The sequence below is a fragment of the Trichoderma harzianum genome, assembly GCF_003025095.1.
Source record: "Trichoderma harzianum CBS 226.95 unplaced genomic scaffold M431scaffold_7, whole genome shotgun sequence".
In the NCBI taxonomy this organism is placed as follows: domain Eukaryota; kingdom Fungi; phylum Ascomycota; class Sordariomycetes; order Hypocreales; family Hypocreaceae; genus Trichoderma; species Trichoderma harzianum.
In genome coordinates, this window is record NW_020209255.1 from 810,884 (window position 1) to 826,035 (window position 15,152).

Genomic DNA, 15,152 nt, shown 5'->3' on the forward strand with positions numbered 1-15,152 from the left:
TCCTTTCACTTCCAATTTCTTTGTTTCCCAATAAACCCAATTCAAGATGGCTTTCGTCGCTGTTATTACTCCTACCACGCCAGGTCGATCTGTCAATTACAGCTTGTATTTTTTTATTATTATAGCAACTGTTACTACATTCAAGTAGGCGATTTGAAGTTTTTTATTACATCACATTCACCTCTACACTGCTTGCTGGTTCCGTCTCTGGCTGCCGCTCGGCCAAGTACATCTTTCAGAGGCGGGCATGCGGCGGAAAAATCCATAGGTTACATCGCCGCCTATTAAACAACCTTGGAAATTTATAGCAGCTGAGTGGTGTTTTTTGTCCTCCACTGGCGGGCCGTTTTTCGCAGCAGCAGCAGTGCTGACTGAAAATACAGGTATCCTTGACCACCAATAAGAATCCATCAGTCAGATTTCGAAGATCCCCGAAACACCTTACTAACCGAGCTGATGAACTATGAAGTTATAGCACATACTTTACTATTTTACTTCCCCTCCTCGATATTGTACTCAAAACCTGGGCGCTTGGTGGGCTACGAATAAACGAATTGCAGCGGGATTCAACTCGGCCAGCAAGCGACATATTATGGATCTATCGCATCAGTGTCTTGTCGATGAAATTGAAAGACAAATACGCATCTTGGAATCCGATACAAGTGATAATCTCACAGCGCGACGGCGTACAGCGCGACGGAGGGAGGAGTATCTAGGCATCATCGATGCAAGACAGCAAAATTCTGATCAACAATATCGTACTGATCTTCTCACCCTACTTTCGAATCTAACTAGTGGTATGCACATACGTATTCCCATTTCTACATATCCTCGTTGAAATTAAACGACGATGATGAGTACGCAGACTACCTCCAATCTAAAGCCGAAAACAAACCACCTCTACATCTCAACAACCTGTCTCTGTTCTGGCAAATACCGGCTTTTTGCGGCGATGCCATCGTTGTTGATCAAAATTACGCAAAGGACCGCAGCAAAGCGCTTCAAGACCATCGTGCAGCCAAAGACACCTATACTGCCGATATTTGGGAAAGACGCGAGCTGACGCAATGGATTTCTGGCCCAGAACCCTCTGTTCTAGTAGTTCAGGGCACTTCACAGTCTGTAGAGCGACTGGAGAAGTTCAGCGTTGAAATGGTAGACTACCTTCAGGAGAGGTGTCCGACTGTTTTCCTCCTCAGCCCATTACCGACCTTCTTTTACGAAAACTCATTCTCCAGAGGCGTCTCTAGAGGCGGTGCTGTCCTGCGCCAAATCGCTGTCCAATGCCTACGGATAATACCCTCGTCAGTTAAAGATGGAACACTCTCCTTTCTAGCCAATGACGCCCTATCCTTTCTGGACAAGATGACATTCAACTTCCAAACCGCTTGTCATGAAGATTGGTTTTCGAGTATCGAAGCGGCTCTATCTTACCAAGAGCAAGTGTATATAGTTCTGGATATTTCGATTCTTCACCAGCATTCTAGAGATGCCTTTTCCTGGCCCGCTCGATTTTTCAATCTGATCCACAAACTTCGGGGCCAGAAGACAGACCTGAGAGTTATGATCTTGACCGGTCGGAGTATCGATGGACTCCTTGGAGCTACAACTCGCATCATGTCAGTTGATATGGCGCCTCAATCTCCACCACATGCAGACGGTTTATCTGAATCTGAGCATGCGAGTGTTTATTTACCGCAGTCAAACAAACCTAGGGTTATCGTATCGCTACCGGCATTGGCGGACGACACTGAGACTACGAAGGAGACCTTTGACCAAAATTCCACGCAGTCGGATCCTATTAATGGCAACCGAAAGGAAGAGCGCCAAAATTTAGTAGAGGGCACGCATAGAAGTGGCCTTGGAAGTTTTCAAGCTGCGGACTCTGGGGTGACGTACGAAATCACATATTCTCCTTCCTCGACTTTCTTGACTAACAATTAGTAGCGAAGGATCGCCTATATCATGGTTCAAGAACTTGACTTCAAAAACCCAGCCCGCTATATATTCTTCCAGAAGCGCAAAAGGCATCTCATTCAAACCCGTTAAAATTGCCGTACTGGACACTGGATTCGCCTACACTGAAGAACATGACAAGAAGTCTCTCAAACCATATATGCATCGTATCAAGAAGTTTGTCAGCTTTGTCGAAGACGAGACAGATTTAGAAGCCATGAAAGATCCTTCAGGCCATGGCACAGCGGTCGCTGTACAGTTGCTCAAAGTTAGCCTCGGCGCCGTTCTATACATCTGTCGCGTAGCTACGTCCAGCAAAGATGGCAACCGGGAACTCTTTCCTGACAAACAGGCTGTAGAAAGAGCAATTAAGAAGGCTGTTGAAGATCCAGAGAAGGGTGGATGGGGTGTGGACATTATCAACATGTCTTTTGGATGGGCGTTTGACGATCACGATGGTGTTAGAAACGCGATCCGATTCGCACGCCGTCAAGGAGTTCACATGTTTGCTTCTACGTCTAATGATGGTCTACTTGGTCCCCCAAACGACATTTTATATCCTTCTCGGGCGCCAGAAGTCATTGCGATAGATGCCGCTGATGGATTCGGCGAGTATACAAGAACAACCGCATCATCCGTATCCTCATATGGCAGAGGCCGAAGGTTTAGTGCACCTGGTACAAAACTCACAAGCCCCCATTCAGCGGCCCTCTACGATGGATCATCCTTTGCGTGTGCCATCGCTGCAGGTATAGGCGCTTTGGTGCTGGAATTTGCAAGGCAGCCTCCTCTTCAAGCAAGCAAAACGGTGCAGAATAGTTTGAAGGAAATGTCAGCCATGATTGCCATACTTGAGCGAATGAGCGCTGAGAAAGGGCCTGATAGATTCAAATTTCTCTTACCATGGACACTCCTCGGTAAACCTGGACAGCCTAGAGAGTTCACTGCTTACAGCCTTGTGGACGAACTAAGAAACGAGTTTGGACTTGCTGTAGGGTCGGAAGTTTTCCCTTTAGAAGGAGAGAGTTGAGGCAATTGGATAGAGACAAGCCTGGAATTAGCATTTATCTTCAAATATCGCTTGCTACCTCATCTGATGCTATTTACAGTATTGTCAGGTTCAGTCCTCTGATATCACACATTTGCAAAGACCATCTCCAGGCGAGGACTCATCCAGCGCATCCCTGCTCTCTAGCTGGAATTCAGACCCATTCACATCCTCATCGCTCTCAATATCCTCAACAATAATAGGGATTTGTGCACCTGGGTCATCATCTTCGTCTCCCTTGATGCCGAGCATCGCTCCTTTGCTGTACTGTTCGTGACTGACCTCTCCCGACAGCGACAATTTAATTCTTCGCAAACGGAAAGCAAAGACAAACGGGTCGGCTCCGCCCTGCGATTGAGAGACTCCAATTTCGTCATTCCGAGAAAATTCAGGCCCAACATGGTTCCCTGTGAAACCTGACCCCAAGCGCAGAGCTATTCCTTTCTTCTTTGCGTACTGCACGACGGACGAAGCACCGTAAGCGACTTTGATACCGGTAATCATGTATAAATTCGAGGCCCCAAAGTGCGGCTTATTTATCCGCAAAAAGTTCCGCACGCCGTCGTCTTCTAGGCATTTGGTGATGTATGCCAGTTTTGGTGCGAAGGAAATTGTCTGCAACTTTTCAAAGGCCCATTGTTCGCTATGCTGACGGCTGTCTTCTAGAGTTGCTTCTGCTTTTAGGCCTATGGTCTGTAGGAATGATGCCCAGATACCGATTCGTCCGCCGCTTTTCGCATTCACGTTGAATGTGTAATCATATTCATTGTGCTCAGTAATCTCCATTGGGATGGAGCTTAATGAAACATGATTCTCATTGATGGGGTCGTCGGCAAGTCTTGGGAGCGCGATAATATTGCCTAGTTTGATCTGCCCATTAAGAGGGTTCCCAACGGGCGCAAGGAAGTAATGCGTTGGTCGTGGCCCCATTTCAGCAAAGCAACTCAACTAATGCAGAAAGAAATTGAATCCATTGTCATTTAAAATCATGAGCAGTCTGTTATGCCCGAGTACTTAGTATACTCAGGCTGTTGTTGTAATGCAAGCCTTGACGCCTTACTCCGCACCTGCGAAACACCCAGAGCCCAATCATTACACATTTAGCACAGGGATCTCAAAATCCCCAACGGTACATACACTAGTAAGTTTATGTAGGTGCCTTATCATCCATTTGTTCACACTACCTACTAGGTAGTATCTGTACTGGGATCAGGTCGATATAAGCACATAAATTTTCTCGTTACTTAGGTGCCTAGTACTTACATCTGTACATACTTGGTACCTAATATCTACCTAGTAGAGGTACATATCCCTATGAAGAGGCAGTCGAAGTTCCTGTTTTGCATGTAGACTCCGCACACGGCATTCATAGACATCAGCTGCGGAGTTATTTCCATCTATATGTACCATCAATCAGTTAAATCTCGCAATATACCTAAGTCATCATCTCGAACCCTCACATGCCATGCCTTCTTCAACTGCCCGGCGACGGCAACGCCCGCTTGGTAGAGAGAGGAAGTCAGCATTTACCTCGTCTGGACGCAAAGCTTCTGATGATGACAAAGTTGCATCAGCGAAAGGAAATGTGGGTGACTCAAGTAACTCAAGTGGTAAATCATCTGTCCTTCTCCTCTCAGATGGCACTTTTAACACGAAATATTAGATTCTAGCGAATCACCGTCGTCGCGCTCGAAACGATGTCCCCCCACATATCGCCCTGTGCTTACGATCGACTGGCGAGCCGAGATATGTCGACTTGTGGATGTGACTACACAGGTATCGGACGAAGATCTCTTTAAAGCAATAGAGCGTACATCTCAAAATCTCAAGGAGCTGGATAGTTTGAGGTCCAAAGTGACAAAGAAGCTTGGGCCTCCCCGGGGCCAGATCATTTACTCAGTTCGTTGCCATGCTGCTCGCGGTAGAACTTGGTTGTATCTTGAACAACCGTGGGCAGTTGAGGAGGGCCCAGATGTCCATCTCAGAGGTAGCAAGCCTATCAATAACTTTGACCTGTTTCTTGAGAGAAACAAAGAGATTGCTTTTATTGTTTATAAGGATTACGAGTGTTGTGGTGACTTACCACCTGAAATCAATAAGAGTAAGATTGAATTGGGTTTGGATATTGATGCTTCGACTTTTGTAGTGGGCGAGCAAATTCAACTCATCTCAGCCGATCTGAAGCTAGCGCTACGGAATCTTGCTAGCGAGGCATTCGAAGGAATACCTCATCCATTTTTGGATGAGAAAGAAAACCCGACTATCGAGCACCCATACATGTTCTTGTTCCATCGCCGCAAAGAAGCTGAAGAAGTGACAATGAAACAGTCACAAGATGCACAGCGACACCTAGATGTATTCTTCAAGTATATCTTTAGCTGCATGTCCGAAGAATGGACAACTGTTGACCAGTTCTTGGCCGAGAAGAGGATATCGGCTAAATACATAGACTATCTCTTTGTGAGTCGCTTCAACCGTGTTGCATCAGTCTACATCAAACGGCTCACCTTTCAGGTCCCCAACCGAATAGTTATAATGAAACGAAAGGATATGGATATCGCAAAGATCAAAGCATACGTCCTTCAGAATTGGCTCCAAAGGCCATTTCGGCGCAGTTCAACAGTAACAGCTCCAGTGTACTCATGGAAATTTGACGGAAAATTTCACAAGTATTTTAGCAGCCTCTCCATCGAAGACCTCCCATCCGCAATTGAGAGCTTTCTCATCACCGATATGCCCGTATATCCAATTGAATTTGCTAGTCAGGAGATTGTTAGTGCCCTACGAAAGCGCGGTAACATGTTTTGGAAGTGCCGTGAAAGGCATTACGTGTCTTATAGCGGGAAAACAGACAATGCTACGCAAATTTCGGTAAGTTGTATAAACTAATGCATCTTTTTTTCTGCATTTCTATATGCGTGTGAGCCTTGTTCTTTTCTCTTTCTAATGAATATCTTCCTACAGATGGACTCGCGTTTTATGATAGATATCGCTACTTACAAACAAATGCATCGCAATCAAGGCAACGAAACAGAACAACAATTCCAATTACCTGATGGAGAAGAACTACCCGTTCGATACCTTTCCGAACAAAGCCCAATGTTAGGGGACAATTTTTTCTTGTGCCTTCCTACTTCGATAGCTGGATTTAACATGCAGACAAAAGAATGGAGTGAGTGACACTTGGGCTGATTCAGTTTGACAGCGCATTCTTATATGGCGAGAACTGATATCTTGGCAGTCACCCTGAACGTACACTACATAGAAGATGTCGTATGGAATACTGAAGCTTTTGAGTTCCTTGTCATCGACCAAGAAACCAAAAACATGATCCAAGCTGTAGTCACGAACCAACTTCGCGCTTCACAGAATGCAGACCTCATCCGTGGGAAGGGCAATGGGCTCTTTATTCTGCTCCACGGGTAGGAACAACTTATGAGGCGCATAAAACCTTTAGAAACTGATATCTGATTGCTAGAGGCCCCGGAACTGGCAAAACTTTGACTGCAGAAAGGTATTTCAATTGATATCAGCTACATTGAATTTGGTGCTAATAACTTCAAGTGTCGCGGAAATTGCAAAGAAGCCTTTGTATAGGGTCACCTGTGGAGACATAGGTACAAGCGCTCAGGATGTCGAGAATGTAATGCTGCCTAAGACATACGATTGGATAAGATCTAATTATATACAGTACCTTGAAATCGTTTTACATCTCGGAAAGACTTGGGGTTGCGGTAAGCTGACATTCCAAATTTAAATCATTTCGTTTTAACTTGATTCTTACAATTATTTTTTGCTTCCTTGTAGTTGTCTTGTTAGACGAAGCGGATGTTTTTCTGCAACAACGATCTCTTCACAATCTGGAACGGAATGCTCTAGTTTCTGTCTTTCTTCGAGTGTTGGAATATTATGACGGTGATATCAGCTCTTGCTAACTGCAACCAATAGTGAAGGCTAATTTTCGTCCTAGGAATTCTCATCTTGACGAGTAACCGTGTTGGTATCTTTGACGAAGCTTTCAAATCACGCATTCAGCTGAGTTTGCGGTACAAGAGCCTGGAGAGAAGTCAGCGACTGCAAATCTGGATAAATTTCTTGAAGCGTTTGGAGCAACTTGAAGACAAATCTCGTGATATCGAGAGGAGTGTTGACGAGAAAGATGGCACAGCATTAGGCTATGGAATCAACATCAATGAAATAAGAGATAGAGTGGAAGAATTGGCGGACGAAAGCATGAATGGTCGTCAAATCCGAAACACGATATCCACGGCACGTCAGCTCGCCATGTACCAACGTAAAAAGCTAGGCTACGAACATATCCAGGCTGTGATTAGGGAAGCAAACAAGTTCGATGAGTACTTAATTGAATTGAACAAGGGGTATTCGGCAGATGAAATCCAGAGGGATAAGAGGGAAAGATAGGTGTATTGAATCGATATAAATATAACAACCATTATGATCGCAATGGGCGTGCAGTCAGGTTTTAACGTTCAAGATTACTGATAGAGATAGACAGCTATTACCAATTAAAGCTACCTCTAATTGCGTACGTAATTTCTTCTCTCGAACCGTTACCACATTTATCTCCGCTTGTCAAGCTTCACTGGGAAATATTAGCATGTAGAACCACAGTTGCGTAAGACAAAACAAACATCTTCCTTCCCGAATGTCATCGGCTGTTTGTAGAAGTTCATCAATCTGGGATTTACCAAGAGCTAATTGGATGACGATAATGTTCCCCTAACACATGGTGTCAGCATTGCTGCAGAGAGATTGGCCTTTCTAGAATGGGGACAATCCATATCCTACATCGTGAACGTAGTCATGATAGCCTAAGTACTGCAGCGCGTCTTCATGCACCAGATGGTCTGGAATTCTGGTCTTGCCACGTTTAGGATACCTTCCCTCCCAATCATTGCTCTTTTCTAGATCGTCGCCCTTGTCCGAATTGTCACCTTTTTTCGAAAGATCGCTCGTTTCCGAAAGACCGCTCATTGATGACTTGTCGCTTTCTGCAGGATCGATGACCTCTATGAAACCCTTTGGATGGTCCCCGTCGCGAAAATCCATCGTTTGTATTCTGCCAAATTGATCGTCCCGAAGCGTATTCACCAACGATTGCAATGCTGAATGCGTCGTGTCGGCATTTAGAGCCATATGCTGAGATCTCATGACTTTGTTCCCATGCTGCGCCAGAAGATCCGCCATGCGCTGCTCATCACCCTGTATCTTGTCTTTTGAGATCGTACTTCGATTTTGCACATCATCCATGCCTCGTGCTTTATAGGGCTGAGAAGTCCATTGAGCATTTGAACCTACCCGCATAGAGCTGGAGGTAGAGGTGGAGGTGGGGCTGGAGCCAGAGGGATACGGTGTCGCTGGCATAATCCTACGGTTGGAGAAACGCCCCAGGTGATTTGCAGAATCCATGGTAAAGCTCGGATATTAGTCGCTGAGTACGTATCACAGCTTGTGCGGCGCTGACAGCTGTTTTATTAGAGACAAATTCTAGACGTATTTCGCGATAGATGTTGGGGCAATATGCCATGCTGCGATCTAATGCAAGAGATGCTTTTTGGCGAGCGATCTTGGAACAACTGATTAGCCGACGTACCAATAGGAATCACAGTAAATTAACGCACAAAAACACCCAGGCATTAACATGACCACTATGCAAACTTCTATTCCATGTAGTAATATTAAATAACATTAGATGTGTCCCTATCCATGCAAGTAAGGAGTAGACGAAACGTTCAAGAGTGAGTAGAACTATTCTTGTGCAACTCATGGTGCTTTACGAGAAAAGCAGACATTGCCTGTCTTTATATATGTCGCAGAATATGAATGATTACCTACCCTTGGGCCAGTTAGTAGGTATGAACCACAAAATGCATTAGATGTGTCCATGTAACTCAAGTTAAAGATCTTTTTGACTGTTCCTTTTCTCCCAAACCGGGAGTACTTTGACCTGACTCGAGAGTGGTGGAGTTGAACACGACGCTGGAAGAAAGCGTGTGAAAAGACAGCATTTTTGTTTAAGTTGATGAAAGGTGGTATTGATATTAATAAATTCAACAGACAACATTTGTTACAAAGCCTGTGCTCTTGCTGTCCTTGGCTATCCTCAATTTTGTCAACCCATCAACACCCTGACTATTGCACCAACCAGCACCAAGTCTCTCCTTTGCAGTGGAGAGAATGGCATTCAGCGCTTCACTCTGCATACCAATCGCTTCTCAATGTTGGTCCTTGCCACTGACTGCATAGTTTTCGTCGATTTGATGACGTGGTTCCATCTATTTCTCAACCGCATTGACCATCCCGAGATAAAAGGATGCGTTTGCGTCGCACGCACATTCCCACCTTTTCTCTCCAAACTTCATTTTCCACCCCTCTTCCTCTTTTTTTTTTTGCTCTGAGTCAAAAGTTTTTGACAGACATTTTGACTACCATGGCAAATATGAAAGGTGCCATCCTTTTATTCGCAGCCTTCTCTCATGTATGGGCTGATGTGGATTATGGCGGTAAGACCTCAACAACAAAAATATCCAATATTTAACAAGCAACCCTATACTGATGGAGTGTTCTAGTCCTCCACAAGAATTATATGGCAGACTTGCAATCGCTTTTTTTCCAGACAGCCAGGGCGACTCCTGCAAAGCCAAGGATATCAGCAGAGCCATAACTCTCACCACCCCTATTATCCCGGAGGCAAACACCTGCTTCAACATGAGCGACATTTTTTCCATGAACAGCAATTCCGGTTTCCAAAAATCCAAGCAACAAAGTGGCGGGGACCCGACACCTTGGGGTGTTAGTTGGGATCTCATCAACCAAGACCTTTACGACGAAAACGCAAATTACACGCACACTTGGGTCAGGATGGTAAACGAGCTCGTGCCGCATGAAGGCAGGACAAGTCGGTGGTTCTATGAGCAATACACACTACCTGATTGCCAGGATGTGCGCCTTGGCGATGAAAAGAGCGACGATGTGCCGTTCTACTGGATCAACTGCCAAACCGACAAGCACGGTGACTGCAAGACTGCGGCATATCCGATTCGGAGTTTTGCCATTTGGAGAACAGTAAATTACGATGATCATGAAGGCAATGATGATTGCCGCAGGTGGACGGAGTTTGGAGCCGCAAGTACGGCGAGAATAAATGCCCGCTGGCTGATGGCGGCGATGGTAATGGTTATGCTAGTGGTGGTGTAAAGTCGTGGACAAGAGTATGCGACGGATTTCGCATACGAGAAGAATTAGATTAGCTGGTATATGACAACAACTAAAGTTTCATTGATATAAGTACTTAATGCGATAATTCTGAGGCCTCTCCTCTTTATGCACGCCCAAAATTAGAGCCACTGAGGATGGTTACATATATGCACGCCCCATCGCTGCCTGTTGCTGCTGGTGAACACTGAAGTTTCTGTTGTCGAATAGCAACCCTTTATTTAGGCTCTTGGGTTATTCATATTAACTAGGTTCAGGCCTATGTTAGTACCAAAAGATATTTTCAGGCTCCTCGCGCTCTCACTCACACCGCTGTTGCAAATACTGCTGTTGTTGCGCAGGACTTGGCTGATGGACCGCGTATAGGCCAGGACTGGCGTTGGGCGATATGGCACCCATCGGAAACGGCTTTGTAAAGTCTGTTTGCATAGAATCCCAGTCTGGGACGGCAGGCCGTCTATTCAGTTGGACTGGTTTGGAGTGGAAGTCACTCTTGTGATCTTCGTCTAAGCTGCGCCAAAGCTCTGAAATGTCAACGTCAATGGGAGGATTGAGGGAGTCACCCGGGCCGAGGGCGGTTATGCGTGGATTGTCGTTCTCAATTTTATTTTTTAACGTCGCAGCTCGATTTTGCATCTCGGGCTTAAACGATCCATCGCGTTGTGTCAAGTCTTTCGATATTGTGTCTCGATTCCGCAACTTGAACGCGCACAGCTCCCTTCTCTGTGTCGAGTCTTTTGAGATTGTGTTTCGATTCGATACCTCTGTTATTCCCCGCGCTTTATGTGGGTGAGAGGTCCATCCGCTGCCTGATCCTGCCCACTTGAAATTGGAGGATGGCGGTGCGGCGAGCTGGGAGAAATCCTTTCGCGAATATCTAGACTCCATAGATGGGCTTTAGGATGTCGTTTACTGAATGTCGCAAGCTGGATAAGTCTTGATAAATGTTCTGTTTAGATCAATTAGGCATCAGTGTGGCTTCCTATCAGCGCAAACCTAACATGAAGGAAATATTGCTGTGAAACAACATATGCGGTGCCGGTCTTGGAACAACATATGTGCCGACCTACCAATAAAAATCACAGGCAAAGCAGAGCTGACACGAGAATTTCACATACGAGAAGAATTGAACTGGCTGGTACATGGCAATGACAATAATTTCTTTGGGATAAATTGCAGTGTTGTTGCAGACACTCTTTCCAGACGGTCTCGTTTCAGAAGCGCAGAAGGTTTTAGTCATTTTGGGACAGCTCAATTGATGGATGTGAATGACACGCAGCGGCAAGCTACATATATACTGAGTACATGTGATAACACGAGACAAAATAACAGACTTGATTCACTCCACGGCATTCTTTGTGCAACTGTAATTGCCATCCAGTTGCAGCAATTCAAGCATTGTGTACATAATGCTTAATCCATATTCGGCCTCCGTCCCACATCATCCTTCATGATCCTCCTAGGAATCGCCTCATCGCCAACCACACCAAACACAGGCTTCATGGTCTAGTGGTATGATTCCTGCTTCGGGAAAAACAAACCTGGAGTCCCCGGTTCTCTAGAATCGCCTTTGCAGGAGGCCCCGGGTTCGAATCCCGGTGAAGCCCCATCTTTTGCTGCTCTGAGCAACTGTATCTTTTTTCTCGCTTCCAGATACTATCTAGATGACATGTCCTGAGCTTGGACGTGGTTCTCCAAGAATGAGTGGCGATTGTTGGTGTTTACTTTTTGTTCCTCGCACGTTGCAAACATCTTATTGTTTGGGCTGTATGCTCAGTGCTACCTTGCGTCTAGTTGTACTGTACAGTTCCCAGGCCAGGTCCCCAATTTCGGGTAAAAGTGGACGACCTCGGCAACCCGAATTGGGCATTTGGATCTCCCCGTTTAGTCAATTCAAAACACCAGCATTTGATATCACCATCACGGTCTACACCTACATCTACACCTACATCTCAGTCCTCACACTCAATGTTATATCGCGATATTTCCTCTCGCTAATCAACTTCCTTAAAAATGCCGCAACCAAACGAAACAACAGTCACTCCCCTCTCCCTGACGCCCCTCAATCGCGTCCTCAGCCCTCCCCTAGGCCTCATCCCCCCCAACACGCCCCCAAGCCTCTACGCCTCCTCCGTCTCCCACTTCCTCTCCATCCCCTGGTGCGCATGCCTCATCCAGACGCCAAACACAATCCCCTTTATCCCGCAATGCTTCAACCCCCAGAGCCCAGCCCACGACCAGCTCGTCGGCTCTACCCTCTCCGGCCCACGAGGCCTACAGCACATGCTCTGCTTCTTCCACACGGAGGATGAAGCGCATTTACAGGATCACGAGCGCCCAATCATGCACGTGAGCTCTCTCTTCGCGCTGGGGCAGGGGCTTTCTGGGTATGAAGGCGTGCTGCACGGGGGCATGATGATGACCATGGTGGATGAGGCGATGGGGACGCTGCACGAGATCAATATGGCGCTGGGCAAGACCGGCGAGGTGTTTGGGACTGCGAGCGTGACGGCTGGGCTTGATATCAAGTTCTTGAAGCCGGGTCCCATCAATCAGACGGTGTTGGTGAATGCGTGGGTGGACGGCGTGGAGGGCAGGAAAACGAGGATCAAGTGCGAGGTCAGAGATGGAAATGGAGTTGAGCTGGCACGATGCTCGAGCACGTGGATTTCAGTCAGGCCCAGGATGTGAGGTTTTTTCACGAGGACACAAAGGGAGCGAAGGGCATAATTAGGAAATTCGTTGGATTCGAACATTACATTATCAGGGACGACGACGACGGTAATAACGACAAATTGAAGGAAAGAGTGGTATCATATCATATCCATACAGTCATAGAGATTCTCGGACACTTCTTTATATCTCCCCCCATCCTCCTCTTTTTTTGATCACTCCTCCTTTTTCTCGCGATGTGGCAGCATCACTTCCACAGCCGCCTTGAGATGTGCCTGATCAGGGTTCCTCAACGCCGAATGCGCTGTCTCTAGCTTGCTCTTCCTGCCCGACTCCCAGCTCTCATTGCGCTCATTTAGCTCGCTCTCCACAGAGCTGAAGCTGTCGGTACTGCTGTTCATGACCACTTGCATGATCTTGCCCTCGCTCTTCTTGATGGAGCGTTGCTCGTCCTTGAGCTTCTGCAGGCGCTCATCTTCAACATTCATGGCGACGATGCCCAAGCCGGGGAAGTTCTTCTCCAGGAACTTCTTAAGATCTGGCAGAATGGATTTATCAGGGCGGTATGTTCCAGATTCGTTATCAATGTAGAGCTGGTAGAACGCGGGGTTTGGAGGTGGTGGCTGGTTTGGCGGGCCTCCAGGGATGGGCTCGGACGGGTGTGTCTTTTCCTGAGGCTCGGGACTGTCATTGGAATCCGGGTGTTGCAGCCTTCGAATGAAGAACTCTCCTGAGCAAGCAATGTATTTCTCGGCATCTGCGTGCATGGTATGCTTGCTCAGGAAGTCGATGCCGAATTCCTTGCCCGTCTCGGTGAAGCGAAGCAGGCCGTCCAGCGTGAGTACGTAAGTAAAGACACGGCCGCCCTCGTCAAAATGAGCCATCCTTAGGAACTGAAGCGATGCTTGCTTAGAGCACGCCTCAAAGGTACCATATTCGGTGGAGCTGCTATAGTTGTAAATCCTGTGGTGCTGTTTGTGCAGGGCCTTGTTCAAAATGGTCCCACGAATGCCAGTAGATGAAAAGAGCGAGCCAATAACTGGTCTAAATTCCACGTAGCGATGGTAGAGGACCGGTGGAACTGGTCCCTGGAGTTGTAGTTCGTTGGCTTGGAAGCTAGATTTCAAAACGTCAGTCAACGATTCGTTGAACAAGTTGAGCATAAGCGCGCAGATATCTTGCAGCATGGAATTAACTCACTCATATTTCGTAGACTTTGGGGTATCGTCGTTCGAGTTATGCCCCTTTTCATCGTCACTTTCGTTGGCATTCACCTTTGCGCCGATTAGACGACCAATCATGGGACTGTTGTGCTTGATCCATCTAGTCGGGGCCAACGTGCACATTTGCGCATACGGAGGCTCCGACTTGCCCAAGACTTCCATGCTGATTCGCAGCCGAGGAGCAATGTGGTTTCCGTGAACGATGGCACTAGCGATTCCCTTGAGGATAAAGGCACGTTTGCTCATGACACGCTTCTTGGCCTCAAACTCCTGGCCTGGAGGGGGGATTCCCGGCCAGTCATCAGAGATGGAGTCGACGTTGATGGTGACATTCCCGAGTCTGTCGTCCTTGTCGGCAACATCCTCATCGTACATTCTGCACTTGAGAGTGAAGCCGGTAGGAGGCACATTGGACACGACCCATTCCTCTTCCCATTTCGGCTCCGTGGTTGTGTGCAGAGTTCGTGTCCTGTACTTTAAGTCGGGATCCTCCTTGTGACGCTTCGGCTGCGTTCCCTTGAGAGTTGCAATCAAGAAGGGATCTGAAGATCCCGTGTGAAAATCCGCAATCGGGATGTTGGTCGCGGCATGAAAAACAAAGCGGACAGTGTATCCTTGGGGCGCATCGGGAAGTGGAGTCTTGTCAAAGCCACCGGGAGGGCCCTTGTGTTCGTGTTCTTTGTGTTCTTCATGGTGATGTTCATGTTCATGGTGGCCACTGTCGCTCGACTCGGGCGTGGAGTCGTCGTGATGAGTGGTGATGTTTCCCGGCATGATGAGCGAATGAATGAATAATGAAACAGACGATCAAACACCAAGTATGGAAATCGAAAATGAAGCTCCAAGCGGGAGTATCGTGATGAGCAAGGCTGCCAAGACTCGAGTATCCGCGCTCAGCCTCCCGAAAATGGCGAAATGACGTTGTGAGGGGTCGCCCGGTGGTTTTGTACTTGCAACTCCAACTGGTAGGGCTAGAGCCGATCAGTCGTAGGTAGGGAAAAAAGGCCTCCAACAAA

At 46.9% G+C, this 15,152-nt stretch overlaps 9 protein-coding genes and 1 non-coding gene across 10 annotated transcripts; 6 read left to right on the forward strand and 4 right to left on the reverse strand.

Moving 5' to 3' along the window:
• Positions 1-46: 46 nt before the first annotated feature.
• Positions 47-2,986, forward strand: M431DRAFT_482677 (hypothetical protein; the record flags this gene model as incomplete). The annotated part of the gene is made up of 6 exons (XM_024916057.1): positions 47-105; positions 149-226; positions 476-534; positions 561-797; positions 866-1,895; positions 1,945-2,986. 6 exons carry the CDS (start codon positions 47-49, stop codon positions 2,984-2,986), a joined length of 2,505 nt encoding a protein of 834 aa, XP_024773501.1.
• Positions 2,987-3,076: 90 nt separating this feature from the next.
• M431DRAFT_6108 (hypothetical protein) lies at positions 3,077-3,934 on the reverse strand (the record flags this gene model as incomplete). Its single annotated transcript, XM_024921575.1, has 1 exon — positions 3,077-3,934. One exon carries the CDS (start codon positions 3,932-3,934, stop codon positions 3,077-3,079), a length of 858 nt encoding a protein of 285 aa, XP_024773502.1.
• A 535-nt stretch (positions 3,935-4,469) lies between these two features.
• Positions 4,470-7,426, forward strand: M431DRAFT_6109 (hypothetical protein; the record flags this gene model as incomplete). Its single annotated transcript, XM_024921576.1, has 9 exons — positions 4,470-4,614; positions 4,668-5,875; positions 5,969-6,176; positions 6,246-6,426; positions 6,483-6,518; positions 6,569-6,647; positions 6,696-6,738; positions 6,812-6,919; positions 6,975-7,426. The coding sequence occupies 9 exons, from the start codon at positions 4,470-4,472 to the stop codon at positions 7,424-7,426; spliced, it is 2,460 nt and encodes an 819-aa protein (XP_024773503.1).
• Positions 7,427-7,584: 158 nt separating this feature from the next.
• Positions 7,585-8,434, reverse strand: M431DRAFT_495779 (hypothetical protein; the record flags this gene model as incomplete). Its single annotated transcript, XM_024917411.1, has 3 exons — positions 7,585-7,607; positions 7,657-7,744; positions 7,814-8,434. The coding sequence occupies 3 exons, from the start codon at positions 8,432-8,434 to the stop codon at positions 7,585-7,587; spliced, it is 732 nt and encodes a 243-aa protein (XP_024773504.1).
• A 565-nt stretch (positions 8,435-8,999) lies between these two features.
• Positions 9,000-9,422, forward strand: M431DRAFT_444739 (hypothetical protein). Its single transcript, XM_024915228.1, has one exon. It carries the CDS (start codon positions 9,048-9,050, stop codon positions 9,261-9,263), a length of 216 nt encoding a protein of 71 aa, XP_024773505.1. The 5' UTR covers positions 9,000-9,047; the 3' UTR covers positions 9,264-9,422.
• Positions 9,423-9,522: 100 nt separating this feature from the next.
• Positions 9,523-10,222, forward strand: M431DRAFT_495780 (hypothetical protein; the record flags this gene model as incomplete). The annotated part of the gene is made up of 2 exons (XM_024917412.1): positions 9,523-9,528; positions 9,587-10,222. 2 exons carry the CDS (start codon positions 9,523-9,525, stop codon positions 10,220-10,222), a joined length of 642 nt encoding a protein of 213 aa, XP_024773506.1.
• A 239-nt stretch (positions 10,223-10,461) lies between these two features.
• Positions 10,462-10,876, reverse strand: M431DRAFT_495781 (hypothetical protein; the record flags this gene model as incomplete). The annotated part of the gene is made up of 2 exons (XM_024917413.1): positions 10,462-10,487; positions 10,549-10,876. 2 exons carry the CDS (start codon positions 10,874-10,876, stop codon positions 10,462-10,464), a joined length of 354 nt encoding a protein of 117 aa, XP_024773507.1.
• Positions 10,877-11,735: 859 nt separating this feature from the next.
• On the forward strand, positions 11,736-11,847 carry M431DRAFT_t111. Its single transcript has one exon. It is a non-coding gene; the product is annotated as a tRNA-Pro (tRNA).
• Positions 11,848-12,253: 406 nt separating this feature from the next.
• On the forward strand, positions 12,254-12,931 carry M431DRAFT_495782 (hypothetical protein; the record flags this gene model as incomplete). Its single annotated transcript, XM_024917414.1, has 1 exon — positions 12,254-12,931. The coding sequence occupies one exon, from the start codon at positions 12,254-12,256 to the stop codon at positions 12,929-12,931; it is 678 nt and encodes a 225-aa protein (XP_024773508.1).
• A 197-nt stretch (positions 12,932-13,128) lies between these two features.
• On the reverse strand, positions 13,129-14,910 carry M431DRAFT_495783 (hypothetical protein; the record flags this gene model as incomplete). Its single annotated transcript, XM_024917415.1, has 2 exons — positions 13,129-14,029; positions 14,114-14,910. 2 exons carry the CDS (start codon positions 14,908-14,910, stop codon positions 13,129-13,131), a joined length of 1,698 nt encoding a protein of 565 aa, XP_024773509.1.
• Between the last annotated feature and the right edge of the window lie 242 nt (positions 14,911-15,152).